The following is a 23,941-nucleotide window of genomic DNA, read 5'->3' as shown; positions in this document are numbered from 1 at the left end:
TTCCTCTGATGAACGGCAGGTGTCGCTGTTTGTGTTCTGCTCTTCACAGCAGTTTGCGATTGCACATTTGACTAAATATTTAATATTAAAGTGTGGTTAATTTCAAATGGGATTTTATCACTGAATATCGTATAAACTCATGTGTATAGAAAAATCATATTAAAAGAGACATTTTGTGATATTAATATTATTTAGGCCTGTATTTCCAACTAAATCCCCACAAGCTCGTTTGTAATACTAATTACTGATGGCTGAACCAAAGGTGGTTTGTTAAATATTTACTGGGAAAGAATGAATAAAAGTTTGACTTTATAGTTTAGTAGTTTTGTGCTGGAATATGAATCACTGTCTATTAACGCTGATTTAATGAATCAAGGTTCATTAAATCATTAGTAGGCTACGTTGACACAACACAACGCCGGTTTCCTTCCAAAGACGAGCGCGTTTAATTTTTGGCGGTTTTATCTAACGTCATTACATTAACGTTACCGGTTTACTCGCGTTAAGGACGAGAAGGCGGTTATGTTTCACTTTCAGTCGCTTTTTAAGAGGGAAGAGATGGAGCAGTTTCTGGGTTATGGGGCTGGTCTTCACACTGAGGGAAGGATGGATGAGTTTTACTCTCCTGTCGTTTTTGCAGCTGTGGACTAACAGTGATTGAACCACGGGTAAGTTTACTGCACTTTTACCACAGTAGCCTACATAACACTTATTTATTATACGACATCCGTATCAAACCATCATCTTTTGGGATCAGCTCGATCGGATGATGAATATTTTCAGTTAATTTGTTGAATGCTAATCTTACATGATTAATGAATACGTTGACATTACACGCTGAAGATGAGCATGTATTTTTCCTTTGCGGTTTATTCTGTCCATGTGGTATCTGCTAGAAAAATAGTACCTTTCCTTTCTTATTTCCTCTATATTTAGATAAACCCATTATATTTGATACAGCAAGTCCAGCATTGGGATTATGAAATATGTGGCTTTGTTGCAGGTCCTTGAAAAATCATTCCCAAGGTATTTTTTTTTTTTTTTTTTAAGCAAGACTTAATTTCACTCTTAATCATATTCCAGATAATTTATGTTCAGGTTTCTAGAAACGTATCATATTCAAGAGAAAGTCTACCCCAAAATGGGAAATAATACGTTTATAACAACATGAAAGTGACTAAATGACACAATTTGAATTATTGGGAAATTAAGTCCATTATTAAAAACTTTAGATTTTATGGTCAATCATAAAAGACAGACAGACGAGAGACCTTCTGGAGTTGTCTATGGGGAAATTAAAATATAAGGTTATGGTGAACATATTTTGATGTCCAGTTGAAGACTGTTTTGAATTTAACAGGCAATTCAGAAAAACTGCTGCAATTCCTCCGCTGCCCTCGGCTATTTTGGTTTGGTTGAGATGTTAATACATGATGAAATTGTTTAGGATTAATACTTTTCGGTCTCTCTCAAGGGGCATTATTTCTCATGGTTTGACTGACCAAAACATTCTTGCTTGTTTCCTTCTTGTGTAATACTTTGCATTTTTATGAAAACTTCAGTTCATCTTTTCTAGTCCTTGTCTGTCTTTAATTTATCAGTTTAGATTCATGTAAACTGAACCAAAAAGTTATCCATAAAGGATTTGCAATGATACTGTACATTTGATTTTGCTAAAAACCTCTGTAAACAGAATAAAATCTCGCTTGGCTTACATTTTTCTAAAATATAAACTATTCATGCATTTTTCTGCACATGGGGGTGTTTTAGGTAATCTCTACTTTTATGTTTTGTTTAAGGATTGAAAGAAAACTTTTTTCATGCACTATTGGCTTTTACAACATGGTCAATGGTTAAGTTTGTGTTTAACTATCAGAGTTGGCCAGAAATCCCAGAAGAAAAAAATCAGTCCATTTACAGTGAAAGCCAATTCATAACCTCACATTATAACTGTGTTATGCGTCAAGCAGAGGATCATTTCATTACTTTTGTTTTGCTTTGGGGTGCACTAAAGATATTAGGCATGCATGGCAAGCTAAAGGTTCTACATTTACCAGAAACTGGAAAAATCTGAAGTTCTTTCCATAAATGCTGTATTAATGGTGCCAGATTTTGTGATTATAATCATGGGCTGTAAGTGGTCTTTTACCCTTTAAAAAGCTCTGTCATCAAATTTGTCAATCAAGTTTGTTTTTCCAGCTTGTATGTTTGTGGTATTTAAAACTACATGAAGCAGAACTAAATATAGGTTGATATGATGCTTTTGGCCTTTCGTTTTCCCTGTTCTTCTAACACTGTCTAAAGAAGTTTGGGTTTGATTTGCTATTCTGAGTGAATATTAACTGTTTTGTTCATGGGCTGATTTAATTGCTCATTACATGAATGAACAAATGATCGCAGAGACTCCATTCACACAAGTAAACAAATAAAATAAAAGAATTGACTTGAGACTTAAATTAGAGACTTATGAACAGTTAAGTGAATAAGTATGGGGAAATATTTTAATTTTATTTTTTTGCTTCTATATAATAATGACTTTCTAGAGAAGCATTCCTGTTAGTCAAAGAGTAGAGCGTCTTTCAGTGAGACTTGAATTATTTGAGACTTTATATAGACTAGAGTCTTGAGTGTCGTTGGAGACTTGTAAACTTGTATGCACTTGTATTGACAAAAATATAGATTCTCCTTTAACAACAAGATGTGAGATATCCAGTATGTACAGTCTAAATCTCTTAACAATCCTTATTGTTTCTGTGTTAAATTTACATAAACTGCTGAACTCAGCATTCATATATCCATTCACAGGTGTCTCTCGATTCTCTGTGATGATTTTGGGCTGCTCCAGTTTATATTACCAGCATTGTTGCAGTGCTGTAAATCACTACAGTGACAAGTTATTTTTATTGGCCATTTAATACTCCAAAAGTTCCTTTAAACAAACGCTTCAGTGACTGTCAAATTCATTTTCATGTCCATGTAAATGTCTTGAAAGCATACCTCTCATGCTATATGTATTGCTGTGGTTTAGGTCAGCTCTTAAAGTTAATTGAATGTGATGATGATCTTGTTGACGGGAACTGTCAAATAGAACTTTAAGGTTCCGGTTGACTCCATTTAAAAAGAACCGACCTCACATATTGGGCCTTCATGCGTTAAAGCCAAGATTCCATAAACTTTTATGGAATGCTGGGAAATATGATCTGAGACCAACCAGAACACTGTGGGGGATCATCAGATATTTTCACTGCAACAAGCCCAAAAACACTGTTTTGAACAGTTTTATTTCTGTGCTGTGCTTTATAGGTGAAACTTAGATTTGTCTTTTTTTTTAGCTTCTCGTTCTACAAATCTCTGAGAAACCATGGATTTACATGTTGAGCTAAGGAAATCTGATTGGAAATGCAGGAGGACAGTTTTCTTTTTTAATATGGCTTTTAACAGATGTTCAAGGCTACTGTTATATTAAAAGGACATGATAGGTTAAAGACACGTCATCATACAACTTCTTTAAATAAAACAAATTAAGTTTGGAATTTCAAGAAAGCAAATATTTATAGGAAAACCTGTTTACCGTAGGTTAATCAATCATCACATTGACACATTACTGCAAAATAATGTAACCTCTAATGAATTATATGACACAAATATGCCGCCCCATCTGAAAAATTGTGACCAATTTTTTTTTTTTTTTTTTTACTGTTTTTAATGATAAATCTAACAGGATATTTTTTACAAAGCACTTGCATTATAAATGCATTATAAAAGACTGCAACTTCGATTTTTTTTTTTTTTTACTTTACATGAAATAAAAATCAACAAATGATATTTTTATGGAATGTTGCTGTGTTGATTTGTGCAGGCCAGTGTGTGTGTGTTTGGTCAGAATTGGTAATATGATAAATGTAGGGTGTGTAAATCTGCATTGTTAATCCTTTTGATCCTTTTTTTTATCCGCAAAAAATCTTTCATTGGAGGATAAGAATTTAAAATGTGAGGAAATATCATTATGAAAGTTTTTTTTTTTTTTCTTTTTGCATGTTGCACGTTGCACGTTGGACACAATTACTGGTACCACCTAGAAAATCTTATGAGGAAAATATATCTGAAATATATTCCTATTCATATTCACAATTTTGCGCACAACAGGGTCATTATGAACATGAAATTATCCAGCCATGGCTTCCTGTTCCACAGAAATATAAAGAGGAGGGAAAACAAAGGCCAAATTCTCTCAATCATCTATCACAATGAGAAAAATCAAAGAATATATTTCTGATGTGCAGCAAAAGATAATTGAGCTTCACAAATTAGTGAAGTAAAATTAGCTTTAAGAATAAGAGGTAGAGCAGCGAAAAATTCCATTTATCATCAGGGCAATAATTAAGAATTTCCAATCAACAGAAAATGTTATGAATCTGTCTGGAAGAGGAAGTTTATCTATATTGTGGTAATGCACGGTGAGGAGGAGAGTTTGAGTGGCCCAAAACTCTTCAAGGATCACAGCTGGAGAACTGCAGAAAAAGGTTGGGTTTCAGATTCAGAAAACCTTATCAAACAGCACCTACTCCACCACATGTTGTTTGGGAGGGCTTCAAGAAAAAAAAAACAAGAAAAGAAAATACTTTCACCAAAAAACAATCTCCAGCATATGCAGTTGTCGGACACAACTGGAACTTCAAACAGGACTAGCTTCTATGGACAGATGTGACTGAAACATTTTGCTTTTTAGCAGCAAACACTCGAGACGGGTTTGGGTGAACACAGAGATAAAAAGGACTCCATGTGCACAATTAAATATACTGCTGTATTTTTTTATGTTGTTTTCATGCTTTACTGCTGGAGGTCCTGGACATCTTGTTTAGACACATGGCATCATTGATTCTATCGAATACCAACAGTTTAAAAAAAATTGTGACTGAAAAAAGTGACTGACTCTGTCAGAAATCTTGGATCTTCCAACCAGACAATAATCTAAAAACAAACCTTAAAAACAAAGAAAAAATGGGCCGCTGGGCGCAAAACCAAGCTTCTGCTATATGGCCATTCCAGTTCCCTGACCTCCACGGGGTGAATTGAGGAGAAGTACCAGCATGGAGCTGGGAATCTGAATGATCTGGAGTGATTCTGGATGAAGGAATGGTCACTGATCTCATCAGGTGTTCTCTAACCTCATCAGGCATTATAGGAGAAATCTCCTATACTATGTTGGCAAATGGAGGTTTCAAAAAGTATTGAATAAAAGGGTACCGTTAATTGTGTCCAATGTTAATAGAGAAAAACATGTATTTCATAATGATATTTTCCCCCATTTTAAATTTTTATTCTTCATTCAAAGTTTAGATTTTTGTGAATATTTTTAAATAAGAGATCAAAAGGATTAACAGTGCGGATTTGTTTTCATAGCCTTCTTTGGTCATTTACCAAGGGTAACAACAATTTTGATCGTGTGTGTGTTATATATATCTATATATATATAGATAGATAGATAGATCTAGATCTATAGATGTATGATGTACAGTATATAATGTCTGCCGTATGCTGGCTCAATGACTGAGCAATAAGATTGTTAAGAGGCCAGAATAGTCCTTTGATTTAGATATTTTTTTCTGACTAAAAAAAGAGTAACAATTCAAAATATTTTTTTTTTTTATCAGCATTATGTTATACCTCAAATGCAAACTGGTTTAGCATAACTTGTGTTTCACCCAGAGTATTGCATTACATTTACATTTAATCAGTTTTCACCAGTTGGCCTTCATCCTTGTAAATCTGTAATCATAGACATTTACTCGACCAGAACCAGAATAGATGTCGTGAAATATGGAATACAAGTTGAAACCAATTAACCGTGTGTAATTTAAAGAGGTCTCGTCTCCTCAAACGCCATGCTGTTGGCAGACATGTGGAGTGTGTAAGTACTGGCTCCACGTACCGTCCGTCCGCCCACCGTGTTCAGTAGAGAAGCTCTGTCCATGTCTGGTGGTTTGGATTCAACCACTGTCATTTCAGTGGAATTTCCTGGCTCCGGAGTTCAGCTGAGTTTTCTCACAGATTTGCACTTGCTTGTAAATGTTCGGACTGACGGGGTGGCAGTGCGGTCAGCTTTAGTTCTTCAGTGATGCATCCTTCCGTCGGTGCTTTAATAACAGTCGGTAATGTGAGACACCCAGTGTTCCCAGTGAGACACAAGTCCACGTATCCAGACGTCTTCCATCACTAAATACAAAAAAAAAAAAAAAAGATTGGACTGGCGCCACAATATGACCAGTGGACCACTGTGGAGCTCCCACATACCCATTTATACTGTGTGTCCTTATGAAGTTACTCAAGTTATGGCTCTATAGTTGATTTCTCAGAACTCCTGATCCATTGATTTTTTTATATATGTTTTTAGAAAACATGTTACTTCACAATAAGGTTCAATTCATAAACATAGTCAGTATATTAAGAATAATTCACTAATAAATCGCAGCACTAATGACCAGTAGTGGGTGTTTATATGATATTGCAGCTACATAAAATAACAAAAATTACATTTTGATAAATGTATTTATTAAAATAATCACACATTAATATGAATGTTTTTACCTTACTTTAAATGTAGCCAAAGACTATAGATGTGTAACTTCTGTTTTTACAAAACAAAACGCATTCACAGAGCCTCATCAACTGACAATTCATCAGCTTGACTTTATGCAATGATGGCAATTTCCAGAGTTAATTATGGTGGATGTGTACGAAGGTAGAGTACAGTAATTTATCTCTACAGTATCTTGTATTGTTTTTTCTGTAGTAGATACTATTAGTGAGGTGTTTGAACTCCTGCACTCTTTCAGTTTTCTAATTTCTTCTGCACTAGCTTTGTTTCTGTCAATACTACTCCGCTTGAGTGTGTTATTAGCTCTTGTATGATAAACTAGTACTGTTTTTTCCTCATTTGTAAGTCTCTTTGAAGAAATGACTAAATGTGGTAAAGGATATTATTCCTCTTTTCAAGGCTGTGTGTCTCGTCATTCATTGTGTTATGTTTAGTAAGAAGAGATGGATAGTCCTGCTAGTTTAGCTTGAATCCAGTCTTTGAATGTACTTCAAAGATGTCTGGCTTGTTGAAAGTGGCAGGGTTGAAAATGACACAAACCTTAACATCATGGTTAATTATGTCTTTTCCCTCTGCTCAGTTAACAGCTGCCAAGCACCTGCTCCAAAGTAATAAATCAGAGTAATTACAAAGCAGATTCATTTATGTCACCTTTAATGCCCATTCTGGAGACAATAAACATGCCAGCCACACGTTTAGCCAACAAGTACAGAGTATGATATAAAAAAAAAAAAAAATATATGAAAACATAATTTTCATTTGTGTAATAAATCTTAATAGTGTCGTGCCATGGTGCATTTTATAACATATGTTTGTCCTAAAATAGAAGTGCTCTGAAAATGAAGACAGAAGTATTTATTGCTAAATAAGTACTCATTTCCCAGTCAGATTACACAGCTGTGTTTAGCAATCTGCGGTGATATTAAAATGAAAGAATTCCTTAAATGGAATCATATGGTTTTCTTATGCATTTGTTCCAATTTCATCAGCAATTTGCCTTAAAACTCAGCTTTTTAAAGGCAATAATAGGTTATTTCATTCAGCATAATTCTGAAAATTGCTGAAGGCAATTTACAGAGAATTTACCCCAAAATGTATATGGTTTATTTTTCATCATATACTCTTTTGTCGTTCTTTCTTATGTTTATTCATAAAATCTGATATTTTGAATAATGCTGGTAATCAAACAGTTAATGGTGCCCATTGACTTACATTGTATTATTGGGTACCAAAAACTGTGTTCAGTTCTTCAAAATCATCTTTTGTGTTCAAAAACAAACTTATACAAGTTTGCCATGACATGAGGGTGAGTAAATGATTACAAAGTGTTCATTTTTGGGTGAACCATTCCTTTAAAGGTGTACATTTTCATCTTGTATAAAACAGAAATTAGCTGAGGTGTTTAATATATCCACAATTCGAGTGGAAGGAATTTTAAAGACCTCTGGTAAAGTCTGAACGGTATTGAATAACTTCAAGAGTGGCATATGGTGTTTCTCCATTAAGTTCTTTAGGTGTGAAAGCATAATGGACAGGACAACAACACTTTAGTGAACCACTATTGAGAAAACAGTCTGATAAAGGTTCATTGAGTGCAAAAGGTAAAGATTCTGCATGGCCAGAGAATCTTATTATACCAGTTACACCGAATCAATCCATTAGTCATGCCATGCTGTAACTCATGTGTTCCCATGAGTATGTAGAGATTTCTTATTATTTTAATATGCTCGTTTGTTTTCCTTATTTTCGGTGGGTAACCAAACGCATTTGTTTAATGAACCTTGAAACTTTACAGCAATGTAAGAGGCATTTGCAAAATAGATGTCATCAACATTTAATTTTAATTGTGCTTTTGTGTGTGTGAGTGTGTGTTTAATTGGTCATAAATTTGGGTTCTGATTTGTGGTTTTCAGAGTTATGCATGATATATTTTTGATATTCTGTCAGACATTTAGTCATTATAATTTGTTCATTAGATTCCTCGCCACTTATTCTGCAAGAGAAAACCACAGTGACCCATTACTAAATATGTTTCTGTTTAAATAACACATTTACTGTAAGGAGGCATGGCCATCAACTTAAAAAAAGAAAAGACAAAAATGCTACACTTTATCTTCTGTGATTATAAACTTAGATTGAATCTTATTTACAGTAGTGTTATACACATACAATGTGGGAAGAGGATTTGACATATTAAGCCCTGTTGATGCATGTAGTCAAAGCACTCTCGCTTTAACTTGCCAGCTCAATCATGGCAGCACATCACTGGATCACTTGAGCGAATGTGTGCAGAGTGTTAAAGCGCGCATGAATTTAGCACAGTAGTGTGAGTGTTGGACAGGAGAGACCTCTTGAAGACTCTTCCCCACTGTTCCAGGCCTGCTTCTCATTAGCTGAGGGATGTGGTACATTAGAGTCTCGGTTTTGGTACCAGATATCTGCATCCTGGTTCCAAGCAATCTGTCTGTCAGGGCACAAATGTCTCTCTGTTAATCTTTACCAAGTCTGAACATTGCTACCTGCACCCTCAAAGAGAAGAAAAACACACACCCTAATCAAGTCCAATTCATGAGAGGACTGACAGAGTTTTTATTGGACCATATAGGCTCCTAGTGCAGCGATTCCGACCTCGGCTGTCTGCTGGCTTTCAGCGGCTGTGGATGTCACCCTTGAGGAGTTTGGTTTGGTGGTACAGTCTGTTAAGAAGAGGAACTGCAGTAACACAGGCGTTCTTGTACAGTTAAGTCTATGGTTTAAAGGGAAGTTAATGCAGACTGAGATTCACTGCGACAAATGGTTTATTGTTTTGTTTTCTATTTGAGACCAGACAGGACACCTACTGGAAACAAGGAAATGAAGACTGGTCTCTGCAAATTTAATCACTGTCACAGTGCGAATGCAGCTATTTTGATGAACAAGCAGTACAATATTAGTATGACTCAAATCTGTTAATTGGGAATATGCATTTTTTGAGTATTTCCAACAGACATAGTCATATAGCAAAGATAATCTCTCCACACTTTTTCTGTAATGAGAAGCCACTGTTATGGTGCATATTTTTAAATATTTGAAAACATTTTATTTATTGCTGTTATGGCAAAGCATCATTACTCCAGTCTTCAGTCACATGATCCTTCAGAAATCATTCTGAAATGCTGTTTCTGAAATCAATGTTGAAAACAGGTGTGCTGCTTAATATTTCTGACGCATGTTTTTTCAGGATTCTTTAATAAATAGAAAGACCAAAAAAGAATTTATTTGAAATAGAAATCTGTTGTAAAATTATAATAATCTTTTACAGTCTATTTTGATTGTTTGAATACATTCTTGATTACCAAAAGTTAAAATTTTCTAATAACCCCAAACTTTTGAACATTGATGATGAGGTTTTTCATTGTTCTTTTTTTACAGTAATCGTTACATTGATACTAATTTTTACCCTTTATTTTTTCCCTTTGCAGTAAAAAGTGACTGGTAAAAGGACTGAACAGAGCTTTGCATTCTGAAACAGTTAAGATGATGGAAAAACCAAACACCATTCAGCCTCAACATGCACCAGTTTATCCTGAGGTCTTCTACCAACACACTTGACCTGATATTTCTGATTGGAATTGACTGCATATATTCATCCATTTATTCCTGACGTTCCTTCCAGGTACCTTGTGAATCATCACAGGTGTGTCACTGCTAACATTTGCGACCCCTGAATAATTTCTACAGTTTGATTCACATCCAGAGGGAAGCTAACTGGAGGAACGTCATGAGGCCTACAGGTCTAAGTCCAGCGGTTGCACAGCTGGACCAGTGTGGCCTTGTGAACAATGATGAAAAATACCTGTCTTCTTTAAACCAAGCTGTTCACATGGAAGCTCTGAAGATGTGGAGCTTGTCTGAGTCGCCTGTGTCGATAACAACAGATGATTTCGATTTGGTCTGTTCCACAGAAAGAACCATTGTGTCCTATATCAGCAGCGCAAAGAGTGACACGTCGGTTGTAGATAACCTATCGCACGTGAGTGACACATTGTCCCCTTCCTTATTCTGCTCCTCCCTGTCCACGTCATCTTTCAGTGCCTTCTCTCCATCCTTCTCCTCTCCTTCCTCAAGCCACTCATCTGGCTCAATGTCAGAGCTGTGTTTGACTTCTCCATCTCTTTCGACTCTCTGCGGTCCACCTGAGGCCCAGGACCTTCTCTACAGTTGCACACCACAGAAACCTCCAGAAGGATGTTTGTATCCCAAGTCTCCTAAACAAGAACCTGTTGCTGAATTCCATCTTTGTAACGAGAAGCTTCTGCACAAGGAAGATCTCCTTCAGTATCTCTGCACTGACACAGATGCAGCCAAAGAACAAAGCCAGCATCTTAACCTTCACAATACTCAGACAGAAGTGTCAGAAAAGCTTCCTACACTGCAGCAGTTGAAGAATGATCTGGGACTGAGTGGGCTTCCTGGGGCTGAGGGAATGAATGAACACCTGAGTGAAGAACAGCCGTGCAGATGGATGGATTGTAGGGCTACCTATGGGCTGAAAGAAGAACTGGTGAGACATATAGAGAAGGTTCACATAGATCAGCGAAAAGGCGAGGAATTTACCTGCTTCTGGGCAGGATGTGTCCGTCGGCACAAGCCCTTCAATGCTCGATACAAACTGCTCATTCATATGAGAGTCCATTCTGGTGAAAAGCCCAACAAATGCATGGTGAGTTCAGTTTTTATTTTCAATCAGGTGAATTTACAATAATATTAAACATTACAGCATAGAATAGGACATACTGAAAAAAAAAAGTAAAAATTCCAAACTTGTGACACCCAGAGAGTGACATAATTTGACCTACATTTCAGGAAAAGAGTTTTTAGACATGCTGAAAAAAAAAAAAAACTTAAACAGATATTTTTCTTTAATGCGAAATCTGAATTTATTAGTAACAACAACTTAACATTTAGTCTAAAACTACATTTTAAATCTTTTAAATATTGGACCTTCTGGTAATGATTATTGTATATTTTATTTATTATAATTTTATATCATTTTCTGGTGTGTCAGGCCCTGGTTTGCCACTGATTATACTCTCTGTCACATCTACATTACCATTCAGAAGTTCGGCTCGAGATTATAGAAATAAACACTTCTATTCAGCAAGGACTCATTAAGTTAATCAGAATTGACACTAAAGACATCTATAATGTTACAAAAGTTTTCTTCATTCAAATAAAATAAATAATTCAAATAAATGCTGTTATTTTTAAATTTCCATTCATCAAAGACTGCTAAAAAAAAATGCAGTAACAGAAATATATTATTTAAATATTTATAATGTTAAAATATTATAAATAAGCATATTAGAATGATTTGATGACTCAACATTAAAAACAAAATATATTAAAAGAGATAACATTGATTTTAACTGAAAAACCTTGGTGTGCTTCAGAGACTTTCTTTGGGTAGTGTATATCACAATATTGTGCCAGACACTGAACACAGGTGTTGTTTTACTAATACATATCATTTGTATCAATCAGTAAAAACTCAAGACATTTTTATTTCAATCCATGCCAGTTCTTTGAAGTAAGAGTTTGTAATTGAGAAAGACTGACATGTGGACTCAATCTTTCTTCACCTCCAAAGATGGATGCATTGCAGCTTTTAAAGATTTAGACATTTTAGAGTTGTTTATAGTTCACTTAAAAATTGCAATCGTGAAAATTGCCTAGAGACTGATATTTCGCAATCATCGATTCAGTCAACTCCTTCCAGGACTACTTTGAAGAAGGATTTTAAGAATAAGTTTTGCAGTATTCATTGCCTGATTGTTTTTTAAGGAATTCAACAATGACACTTGTAAGTGTCCTCATGCATTGTTAGGGAACAGCAAAATGTTCTTTCATTCTGTTACCTGATATTGAATAATCATAACCAGAACTTAAGGTTCATCTCTTATTTTTGAGATCTGCGTAGATATATATTACATAGAATATAATAATAGATGGATACAGTCAAGCTCAAAGATATTACTGCAAGCAGTGTCCTAAACCTATAATAATTTAATACTTTGATGAAGCTGTGTTTCATTTCCTTCACCGTGAGCTACATAGGAAATGTGTTTCTTTTTAATGATGCAAGATAGCCGTGGGATATTATTTCATCTATTTGTTTTATTTTTCTCTTTAAACTGTGGTGGCCAGAGGACTATCATTTGGGAAACATTTTGTCCTGAACGATAATAGGTTTTTACAAATAAATGTAGTTCGATTAGTGGTTTGATCATAATTTGTAACTGATTTTTAATGTAAACAGCACGGCTAATAAGATTAAAACCATTCATGCTTTTATGTATTGTTATCAGTTTTAAACATAATTTAAATCTGAGAGAGTACATTATACAGAATTCTGAATTTGTCTGCTTTAAAGGGGTCATATGATGCTTTTTAAATATCATTATTGTGTATTTGGTGTAACAGAATATGCTGACATGCTTTAATGTTCAAAAAAGTAAAATAATTTTCAAAAAACTAAAATAATTTTTCAAATACTGTACATTATTGTATGTCCTCTATGCTCCGCCTCTCTCAAATGCGTCATTTTCTACAAAGTCCCTCCTTCTGACAAGAGCAGTCTGTTCTGATTGGCCAACTGACCCTGTGCATTGTGATTGGCCGAACACTGCAAACACCTTTCCATAATCGTGAGCTTTATCTTTCAAAATAAATGTAGAGACAGTTAATAATGTCCTTAGATTTACCATCATTTTAAGCCTGAAAGGGGAACAGAGTCACGTGACAGACATAGTGATGAAGCTCACATTTGTTTGCAGTACACAAGCTACAGATGTTTAAGACAGCTCTCTCCAATGTGTGACCCTGTCTCTCTCTCCTTATCTTTCTCTTTCTCTCTCTCTCACATACACACACAAGCACGCACATACTCAACGCGCAATGCTCAAAACTCATTTGAACATTCAAAAGCAAATACTTAAACTAATAACAAAACATACTTACAGTAACTGATTCAGAATCGCCAGATTGTCGTAGCAAAGTCAGAATGACCTCCTCTTCTAGGTTCAAAAAACAGTCGTCCATATGTTGTAAGTAATTTTAAAGATTCCTAAATGCATCTACTGTACTTTCAGAAGGCCAAAAAAGTGCTTTTGCTTTCGCCTAGATACACACAGCATCTCTCTGACATGGCTGCTTCAACACTAACTGCGGTTACTGAAACCACGCCTTCTTACTTTGCGTCAACGTTTGGGCGGCATTACGCAAATATTTCCACATAGTGATGTAGACATGTAGAGTTTGAATAACCCATTTTAGAGGGGCGTGGCAGAGTCTTAACTTTGATTAAGAATATCTTTTTGGATTTGAGACATTAGTCTTTGCAACTTTATAAATCTTCTTTATGCACCAAAAGCTTTTAACAGTCCAAAGATAAAGGAAAAATTATAATCGCATCATATGACCCCTTTAACACACTTGAGATGGTTTTTGTTTTTTATTTATTTATTTGTATTCACATTCATAACCCATTTTTTGGTGTACTTCAATGAAAGTGTATTTGATTTGGATAAATGTGTCTCCTAAATGAATAAAACATCGAAACGTCAACTTGGTTAATTAAAATGTTATAGTCATAAATGCATAAATGTAAAGATGCTCAATGAAACCCTATTCATTTTTCATATAACCTCATCATGACATCACACCTGTGACCGCCAAAATGTGTTTTATAATTTTGCAGAATTGCTCCAACCAAAAGTCTGCATGACTGCGGCTGCCACCTTGAATCAGCTGGGCTTATTACTGACTCCCTCGCTGGCTTCTCTCCAACTCAAACATCTTAGCAGAGCCTTGTTCTAACAGGAACCAGCTTTGAACATATCTCTTTAATAAACTTGGGATAGTGGCATGTGTGTCTGTGTGCGGATCTTCAGAACAAGCCTCATAAATGTGCATGAACTGACAACATGAATAGCATTTATAGACAATTATTTACAACCATATGAGCACTTGACATTTATGTGGCTTAATAGCTATAATTTCCCAACATCATTTTGAGCTTAAGGCACTAACTTGCACTCATGTCTTTCAAAACCTGTATGACTTACTTTCTACTCCAATTAAAGCAATTAATGATAACCGAACATACAATCTGCTGTTTTCCATACAATGAAAGTGAAAGTTGACCACCTCTCAGCTGTCATGCAAGATTTTGAATTAATAATAATTTGAGTGTTTATCTTTTCATAAGTAACTTGGGATGTATAGTACATAGACTTTATTTATGATGCTATTATTGTGCTTTTTTGTCTCTTTTGAGCTTGATGCCCCCTGGTCTCCATCCACTTTCATTGCACAGTATGAAGCAGCTTGAACATTCTTCAGAGGTTCTTCTTTTGTGTTCTATGGAAGAAAAAATTGAATATGGGTTTGTAACAACATGAGGAGTTGATGGCAATAGTTAAATTTTCTGGATGAACTACTGTTCATTTTAAGAAAATTCAGTTTTTAACATCTTTGCATTACATAACTGTGCACTGTGGCAAAAACATTTCCTGTTCCAAAACTGGTATCATTTTGAGCTTTAAAAAAGACCCATGGAAAACATTTCATGCCAACACTTTCTCACTTGTCTATCAAGCATAACTTGGTATCAGACAAGACATGTCTTCTAGTTGTTTTTGTTTAGAGATTGAATGGCAAAAAAAAGTTTCTGTTTCATATCATCTTCTAATCAATTGCATATATTAATCCCTGCTTACATACAAATTATGCATGTACTCTCTTCCACTAAAGCATGTCATAATTTGCATGCACATGTACATGCATGATTTTTTGCTTTTTCCCTCATATGGATATATGCTTGGGTATTTTCTTGTAGTTTGAAGGCTGCAATAAGGCATTTTCCCGTCTGGAGAACTTGAAGATCCACCTGCGCAGCCACACCGGAGAGAAGCCCTACATTTGCCAGCATCCCGGCTGTCTCAAGGCCTTCAGCAACTCCAGTGATCGAGCCAAACATCAGCGCACACATCTGGACACGGTATGACCATTCTTATGACTCTATCAGGTGTAAACACAAAAACACGTTAAAAATGCACTGCGGAAAATCGTACAGTTGGATCTTAAAGTCTCGGAAGAAAACAATATTTATATGCACACATTTATTTAGTTCACTTTTCTCCATTTTAGGTCAGTAATTAAACAAAGACATTCTAAAAGTTCCTTTAACTAATTATAAATATGCAAATATGATTTTTACCAGTGGTTCTTGGACCCCACTGTTTAACCTATATAGCTGTGAATTTACATTTATACCTAGTCTGCAGAAGGTGTACACCACTAATGAAAACAAACAAGCGAGGGAAGCTTACTTGTCACTTTTTCCAGACAAAGTAGTCGTAATAACAGGGTTATATTTACACTAAATTCAGAGTAAGGAATTATAGTCTGGAACACTGGTGAGATCTCCTTTCACTTTAATGGCTGAAGAAAAAAAGAGAGCCACTTCAGCGACTACCAGCTCTGGCTGCACATCTCTCTCCGCAGCTCTCCCACTGCGGCTCTCATGCCAGTCTGTAAAGCTGTGTAACAACCAGCCTGCGAGTGATATCTGTTTCCTCAGTACACTTAAGTCAACAGAGCTGATTTATTCAAAGCAGGGTGGTTTCGTTCGCTGCTGTCAGTAAGCTTCTGATGGCAGCCGTCGCACTTCTAATTGGAGACGTTCTAACCATGCAAATGTCCTGATTCATCATATAGATGAGTGGACCACATCTCTGAAAGTGATTTTTCAGAGCTGTTAGAATTATGTCACTGTTTGTTATTAATGCAGACTTTGGGAATTTTATCCAACAAAGCATTTACTTTTCCTTCGCAACCTCCATCGAACTCTCTAGCACAGCTGAAATGTTTGATGTAACAGACAGAACATTATTGATTAGTCAGTGCCGTTTTAAGAATTTGTGTAGGGTGACGTGCGGTTAATATTTGAAGTGGACAGATGCGGCGAATTCATAATATTTACTGAATCTTTTTGTGTGTGTATCACACTGCACCTGTGTAATATCCTGTGGAGGGTTTGTTTCATGTAGCCGTGTGAAGCATCTGAAAACCTTTGTTTTTGTTGTTTTTTGGGGAGAAAATTCATGAAGCGTCCTATACTTTGAAAGAGTGTATAAAGTATTTATTTCATATATTTTGATACAAAATTTGCAGCATAAAGTCAAAAACAAGTGCTACAACTGTTAATATAATAAAGAAAGGTCATTTTGTAATGTTTTTTTTAAAAAAAAGTTATATTGTAAAGTATTAAAATTACTGTTTTATATTTGAATCTGTTTTAAAATGTTATTTATTCCTGTGATGGAATTTTCAGCAGTCATTACTCCAGCATCACATAATTCTTCAGAAATCACTCTGATATGCTAATTTGGTGCTCAAGAAACATTTCTTATTATTATCAATGTTGAAAACATTTGTTGCACTGCTTAAAGGGTTAGTTCACCCAAAAATGAAAAGGCTGTGTTTTACTCACCCCCGAGGCATCCTAGGTGTATATGACTTTCTTCTTTCAGATGAATCCAGTCGGAGTTATAAAAAATTGTATTTGATCTTCCAAGCTGTTTAATGGCACTCAGCGGGTGTTGCATGCATCAGTCCAAAGGAAGTTAAATAAAAAGCACCCGTCCATAAAAAAAAGTTTTTCACACACCTCCGGGGCGTGAATAATGGCATCCTGTGGTGTGTCAATGCGTTTTTGTAAAAAAAATCCATATTTAAAACATAACTATTTTAATGTAACTCTTGTTCACTGTTGTACACGGAAACAGTTCCGGGCGGGTGACGTATGAGGTCAGCGTTGAAGTTATGAACGCAGAATCGCAGGGGAGAGATCAAAACAAAACAATGGTCACTAATTAGAAGTACAAAACGAGGATTTGTAAAGAAGAATTTTGGAGGATTTCGATATATACCAAGAAGAGACTGGTTTTCCTTTGCTAAAGTAAGGAAACTTTCCTTCCTTTGCTCCTGTTAACAATGAGACTTTGGTTTTCATGAGACTCTCCTTAGCCCTTGCGCAACACTGACCTCATACGTCATCCACCCAGAGCTGCTTCCATGTACAACAGTGAGTGCAAGCGATTATTACATCGGTTCACTAGAGGAGGCCTTTGTTCACCCCCCGTAGCTGTGTGAGACACTTTTTTTTAAAGGACTAGTGCTTTTTATTTAACTTCTTTTGGTCTGATGCATGCACCACTCACTGAGTGAAATTACACAGCTTGAAAGATCTATTTTTAAAATAACTCAGACTGAATTCGTCTAAAAGAATAAAGTCATATACATCTAGGATGACTCTGGGGTGAGTAAAATACAGCCTAATTTTCATGTTTGGGTGAACTAACTCTTTAATGTTTTTGTGGAGTCTTTTGTTACATTATAGATGTCTTAATTTAATGTATCCTTGATTAAATGTATTAACTTCTTTCAACAAAAAAATCTTATTGACCACAAACCTTTGAAAAGTGGTATATTTTTGTTTGTTTAAAGCAGAGAAGCAGTTTAAAAAAATATTAATAATATTTGAATTATTTTCACTGAATCAAAATCATACGATGCAACCAAAATACAGAAAAAAAAGCATATATACATAAAACGATATATCATAGACGAAATAAAAAAAATGAAATTATATCATAGAGTGGACCCCTGCAGAAGTCTCTTTAATATATCAGATAATTTGGCCTCCTTATGACAAGGCAAAGTTAGTTCAGATTGTAAAGCGTCATTGGGTTAGACCACACAAAAATGTATGATATTTATTTATAAATATTTAAATATATGCATTATATGCATTATATGTACATTCTTCCTCAGTTCATTGTTCATTGCACATGTGAATGACTCATTAATCTTTGTCTCCTCTGCTGTGCCTCTTGCTTCATTATTTTATGTGGCACTTCTTGTAGAAACCGTATGCATGTCAGCTCCCAGGGTGTACCAAACGTTACACCGACCCCAGCTCATTGCGCAAACACGTCAAGGTCCACTCCAGTAAAGCCCTGCAGGCACAGGAAAAGGTAACAATTTCAAGTGTTTGTTAGTTTTGTATCAAGAGACTCTTACAACAACCAACAACAGCCTCACATTCCATAACTTAATAACCCAAAACAAAGATACATGCACACGCAACATGCAGCTAATTAGATGATCTTAATGACCTGAGAAATGAAGTCACATCGTTTAATGCATTAACTTCATCAGTAATCTTCATCCCAGAGATCTTTGATGAAAATGCCTATTGTTTTATGGGCTGTTCCTGCTTTCCAAACAAAGGAGAATGAAGGAGATCTTTGTGTATTCCCATGGCTTTGGCCTTCTAAGCAAGAACACATGTGTTCCCGTAACACAGTTAATAAGCAGAGCAGCACTATTCCTCAAGAGGCCAGATGTGACATGCAAATAGCAAACATGCTCAGCAGCTCCAATGAATGCTCAAATGAATCAACAACAAAAAGTTGTTTCAGCCTCAGTAAGATTTTGCCGCTCTCACAGCCAAGCAGTACATCCTCGCGGTACTTTTCTACAAAGGCAAAATGCAGTACATGTGCCCACACTCGAACTGAGAAAAAGGCTTTTCTTTAAGTTGAATTTCATTGATTTCACATCAGTTTTCACACTCTAGTTCTGTTTTTGACTTTTGGCCAAAATCCATCAGTCACAGATCATAGTCTAAAATGTAGACCCCAGATTCTATGCTTTATCAGCATAGAAAATCAGTGCTGTACAATTTATGCATATGTAATCTGTTTCTTGACAGGTCCAGCTATATAATAAGGTGGAGCAGGAAGTTGGGGATGTGTGCCTTGGCTTGCAGCATCTTCATGGCTCCGCTCCTTCAGTACAGAGTCCAGACCATAGGCGTCCTGCTTCCCTCAGTGAGATTCATCAGGAGGGTTTTACTGGTAGGTGCATAGCTTATGGTCTATAATGAGAACTTTGGAAGGCCTGCAAGATATTTTGCCTGCTGTAAAACTGAAGGAAGCAAAGCATGCCAGATAGAAATGACCAGCATATTGTGTTTTTGATGATGGCCCTGGCATCCTCTTGACAGCTTTTCTCAGAAAGACTCCAGCATCTGGTTGGACATTCATGCTGGCCTTAGCTGGTCTTTTCAGCTTGGAAAACACATATATTTTGCAGAAGGCCCTATGTGTTGTTTGTAGTCTTAATGTGTTTCTGGAAAATGACACAAAAGACTTTGAAAAAGAATTTTCGACGTGGCATTTAATAAAATTTATTTGTATGGATTATTTAATTGTTTTTGTGTGTGTGTGTTGTACTACAATTCTCTGACAATTTTTTGGGCCAAAATTCAAAGTTTGATCATTGCTGTGAAACACAGAACTTTAAACTTTGGTCTAGTTTTTGGACAATCTGTATTTCTTTTTTCAATCAAATCAGAACAAAAAAATAATAATTCAAATTTATATCTGCCAAAAAAAAAAAAAAAAAAAAAAAAAATATATATATATATATATATATATATATATATATATATATATATATATATATATAAAATATACATTTTATAAAAACACAAAAACCAAATTTATTTGTAATGTATTTCTAGCTCAGCATTAAACTAAACATCGTTTTTGTCATGATAGTTAAGCTAAAGATAGTGTAATATGCAGTACAATGCAATAGTTTAGAAATTGAGATATAACCGTAAATTAGCATTAAAGTGTAAATTTAATGATGGAATTAAAAACACCTGAAAGTATGTATGTAATGAGATACAATACTCTTCAAAAGTATAGAGTCAGTAATATTTTGTAATCTTTTGGAAAGAAATCTCTTATGCTAATCCAGGCTGCATTTATTTGATCAAAATGCTGTAAAAATATATAATGAAATTATGTAATATTATATTTTATAAAAGGATTTATAATTCTTTGTTGAACATAACTTATTTGAAAAAGAAATCTTCTCTAACAATATAAATGTCTTTAGATTGTTTTAATGCATTTTTGCTGAATACAAGTATTAATTTCTTCCAAAAAAATAAATAAAAAATCATACTGACCCCAAAGTTTTAAACGGTAGTGTAAAGGAACCTAATGCTAGTGAAAGATGACATTGTATAACCCTGCACACAAGAAGTCTGTATAATTCCAGCCGCTATCCATTTTTAACCAGTGCACTGAAAAAAATATTGTTTATATGAGCATGCCATTTAGCATTACAGATGTGTCCAGGGGAGAATGTGCTCAGACCAGTGAGCCCCGTCCACTCCCTTCCTCATTTCCCTTTACCCATCATTTACACTACGCACTATTTCTGACATCAGCTGTTCCGACCAGCTCAAAAGAGCAGTGTTTGCGCAGTCACTGGGCACCCACCGTGGGCAAGCGGCCACCCCACGCATGTCTCTAACACTCCAGAACCTTTTCCATTCCAGCCGCTTTTCCTTCAGATGCTTGAGACCGAGTCAAGAAGCTGTCAGACAGCGCAGGGCTCCTTTAGTCAACACCTGAAGTGAAAATCCATGAGGGCAGTCCGCACTAATCGCCTCAGACTGCTTGCGATTTTTCTAAGCGATGTAGAAGGCAGACAGAAGCCACAGATATTTCTGTCGTCTGATTCTGACGAAAAATAAACAACTACAGTATGTGTTTCAGATGAAGAATAACTATGAGAGATGTTTCACATGAGCAAGCCAAGGTGAAAGCATTATTCATTCTGACCTTGATCAATCAGGAAGAATAAGAGAAATTAAACAGAAATGTTATGACATTTACTTCTTGATCGGTTTTAACATTTTAAAACAGGTTGTAATTCTCTCAGTGAACCCAGATTATAATAATGAGCGAGACGTTACACAGTTTTACAACACATCATGTGATATGGGTTTTAAAGTGCTATCCAGTCATACAATATTTATCGTGTACTATCATGTCTCTTTTTTCGTTCTCAATAAAATGTTGTACTTTTTTAGAAACATATTGAAGTTTTTGGTATGTTTCATCATCTCCTAAAATCCCTTGGTAGACTGCAACAAATAAACAGTATAGAAATATAAAATTGATAACTTCAATAGATAACTTGATCTTAGATGTACAGGACCATTTAAAAGTTTAGGTTTAATAAATTAATTTAATTAGGTTCCATTAGTTCATGTAGTAACTAACATTAATAAGCACTGATCAGTATTTGTTGCAACATTCTTTTATCCTTGTTAGTGTTAGTTATAAAAATATAACTGCTCATTGTTCATGTTTGCTTAGGTCCATGAAATATTGTTAACTGATGCATTTGGTTTTAATAAAGTATTAGTAAATGTTGAAAATAGCATTGGGTAAGATTAATAAGTGTTTCCAAATTATTTTTTCTTGTTGACTAATGCATCTAACTAATGTTAACAAAGAGAACCTGAATGTAAAGTGTTACCAACATTACCATCAATGTTGTTTGAGTTTATATCGAAATCTTTTACTTGATTGCAAGAGGCTTAATCAAAGTATCCTTTTGCTTTCCATTTAATTGCATTGCTGTCTAGGAGAAGTAACTGTGATGTAATGATAAACAGACCTCTCTTTTTTCCCTGTGGGTTTACAGTCTACCCTGAGGAAGATGAATCCTGTAGCAGAGCCTTATCTCTGGAGCAGCCTCGCAGACACGGCAGCATCAGCCTCCACAACCATCTGCACAACAACAAGCTCAGTCAGCCGAGGTGAGGATCGCCAGTCACAATACATGACCAGGAACATCAGGATACTGTATAGGGCTTTTCACACCACACTTACCCCGAGCAGTGCTGGATAGCTTACTTACAAATTACCGATTACAGATTACATGATAAAAATTGCAGTTAGTAATGTAATCTAAGTTACTGATTTTTGTTAATTTATTCAGACTACTTTTTAGATTACTTTTTTTTATGTTGAAAGAAATTAAAACTTTTATTCAGCAAGGGTGTTAAACTGTTAAGAAGTGATAGCAAAGATTTATATGGCTAGAAAAGATTAATATTTTCAATATTATTTTGAATAAATTCTTTTGAATTTTTATATTCATCAAAGCATCCTGAAAAAGTAGATTAAATCAGCATATTAGAATGATTTCTGAAGGATCATGTGACACTCTCCTGGAGTGATGGCTGATGGAAATTCAGAGTTGCGACACAAAAATAAATCATATTTTAAAGGATATTAAAATAGAAACCATTATTTTATACTGTAACAACACTTTGTGAGATTACTGTTCCCATTGCTTTTGTGAAAAAAGGGATATTTAAAGGGATAGTTATTCCCAAAAAATGTTGCTCCACAACCATAAGACCTTCGTTCAACTTCGAAAATAAAGATATTTTATTTATTTTTATTTGTGTTCTCGCAGCTTCATAACATTACGATTGAACCTCTGATGTCACATGGATGATTTTACCGAAATCCTTACTATGCTTTCTGGGCCTGGGAACATTTTAGTTGCATTGCTGTCTATTCAGGGTCTGAAAGCTCTTAGAATTCTTAAAAATATCTTGCATTTTGTTCCAAAGATCTTACGGGTCTGGAACGACATAAGGGTGAGTAATTAATGACAGAATTTTTATTTTTGGTTGAACTATCCCTTTAAGTACACTGCTTTGTATTGGAATGGTAATGTACTTTAAGTTCAAATGTCAATTTATTATTTTATTTTTCTTCATATTGACCAGATATAGAATGTCAAATATACATTTTAGCAAACATACAGCATGGAAACATCTAGTTTTCTTCTTTGATACATATGGGAGCAATTTATTGTGGGTCTAATTGGCTATTTGTCACTGACTGAAGGACTCCATCTGCGGTGCATATATGTGCGTCAACCACAGCAGTTAGCAACATGTGCTTATGAAGTGAAACATGAAAACAGCCCAGCCGATGCGATGGGAGCAAATCGTCCCTGCCCTCAGAATGAAGACATTATGAAGTGTGGCAACACGTGTTTCTTCAGTAGAAAAATATTATCATTATGCATTCGGATGAGTCTTTTACAGCACACAGTTAACCCATGACCCGTTCTCTCAGTCTTACTGTTGCGCTGTCACGCAAATATGTGCCGATTGTGTAGGTATTCGATCTGATCTGGATGTCTTGCATTAAGATGTTTGTACAATCTCTTACCATATGGACAATTCAGAGATCATAAGGATTTCTTTTGCGATTGTGGTCACTATAATTCAGTCGTTAGGAACGGCGGTAATGATTCTTCTCATTATTTCATTTTTTTATTGCCGTTGTTAAAGAAGCGTACTGTTATGCTGTCACTCACCACAAACAGGCAATGTTTGTTTCT

The 23,941-nt window shown here is 35.4% G+C and overlaps 1 protein-coding gene across 1 annotated transcript in view; it reads left to right on the top strand.

The window, feature by feature from the left end:
• The first annotated feature begins 107 nt into the window (after positions 1 to 107).
• The window catches only part of glis1a (GLIS family zinc finger 1a), a 28,700-nt gene continuing 4,866 nt past the window's right edge, over positions 108 to 23,941 (top strand). The window contains exons 1-7 of the mRNA XM_026206723.1: positions 108 to 668; positions 10,060 to 10,168; positions 10,254 to 11,300; positions 15,477 to 15,638; positions 18,568 to 18,678; positions 19,419 to 19,563; positions 22,220 to 22,334. Coding sequence (XP_026062508.1) covers positions 10,359 to 11,300; positions 15,477 to 15,638; positions 18,568 to 18,678; positions 19,419 to 19,563; positions 22,220 to 22,334 — 1,475 coding nt within the window. The 5' untranslated portion in view covers positions 108 to 668; positions 10,060 to 10,168; positions 10,254 to 10,358. The remainder of the gene's footprint in view (positions 669 to 10,059; positions 10,169 to 10,253; positions 11,301 to 15,476; positions 15,639 to 18,567; positions 18,679 to 19,418; positions 19,564 to 22,219; positions 22,335 to 23,941) is intronic.

Source organism: Carassius auratus, chromosome 27, assembly GCF_003368295.1.
Source record: "Carassius auratus strain Wakin chromosome 27, ASM336829v1, whole genome shotgun sequence".
Classification (NCBI taxonomy): Eukaryota; Metazoa; Chordata; class Actinopteri; order Cypriniformes; family Cyprinidae; genus Carassius; species Carassius auratus.
Note: the sequence above shows the minus strand (reverse complement) of the source record. Positions and strands in the feature narration are given on the sequence as shown.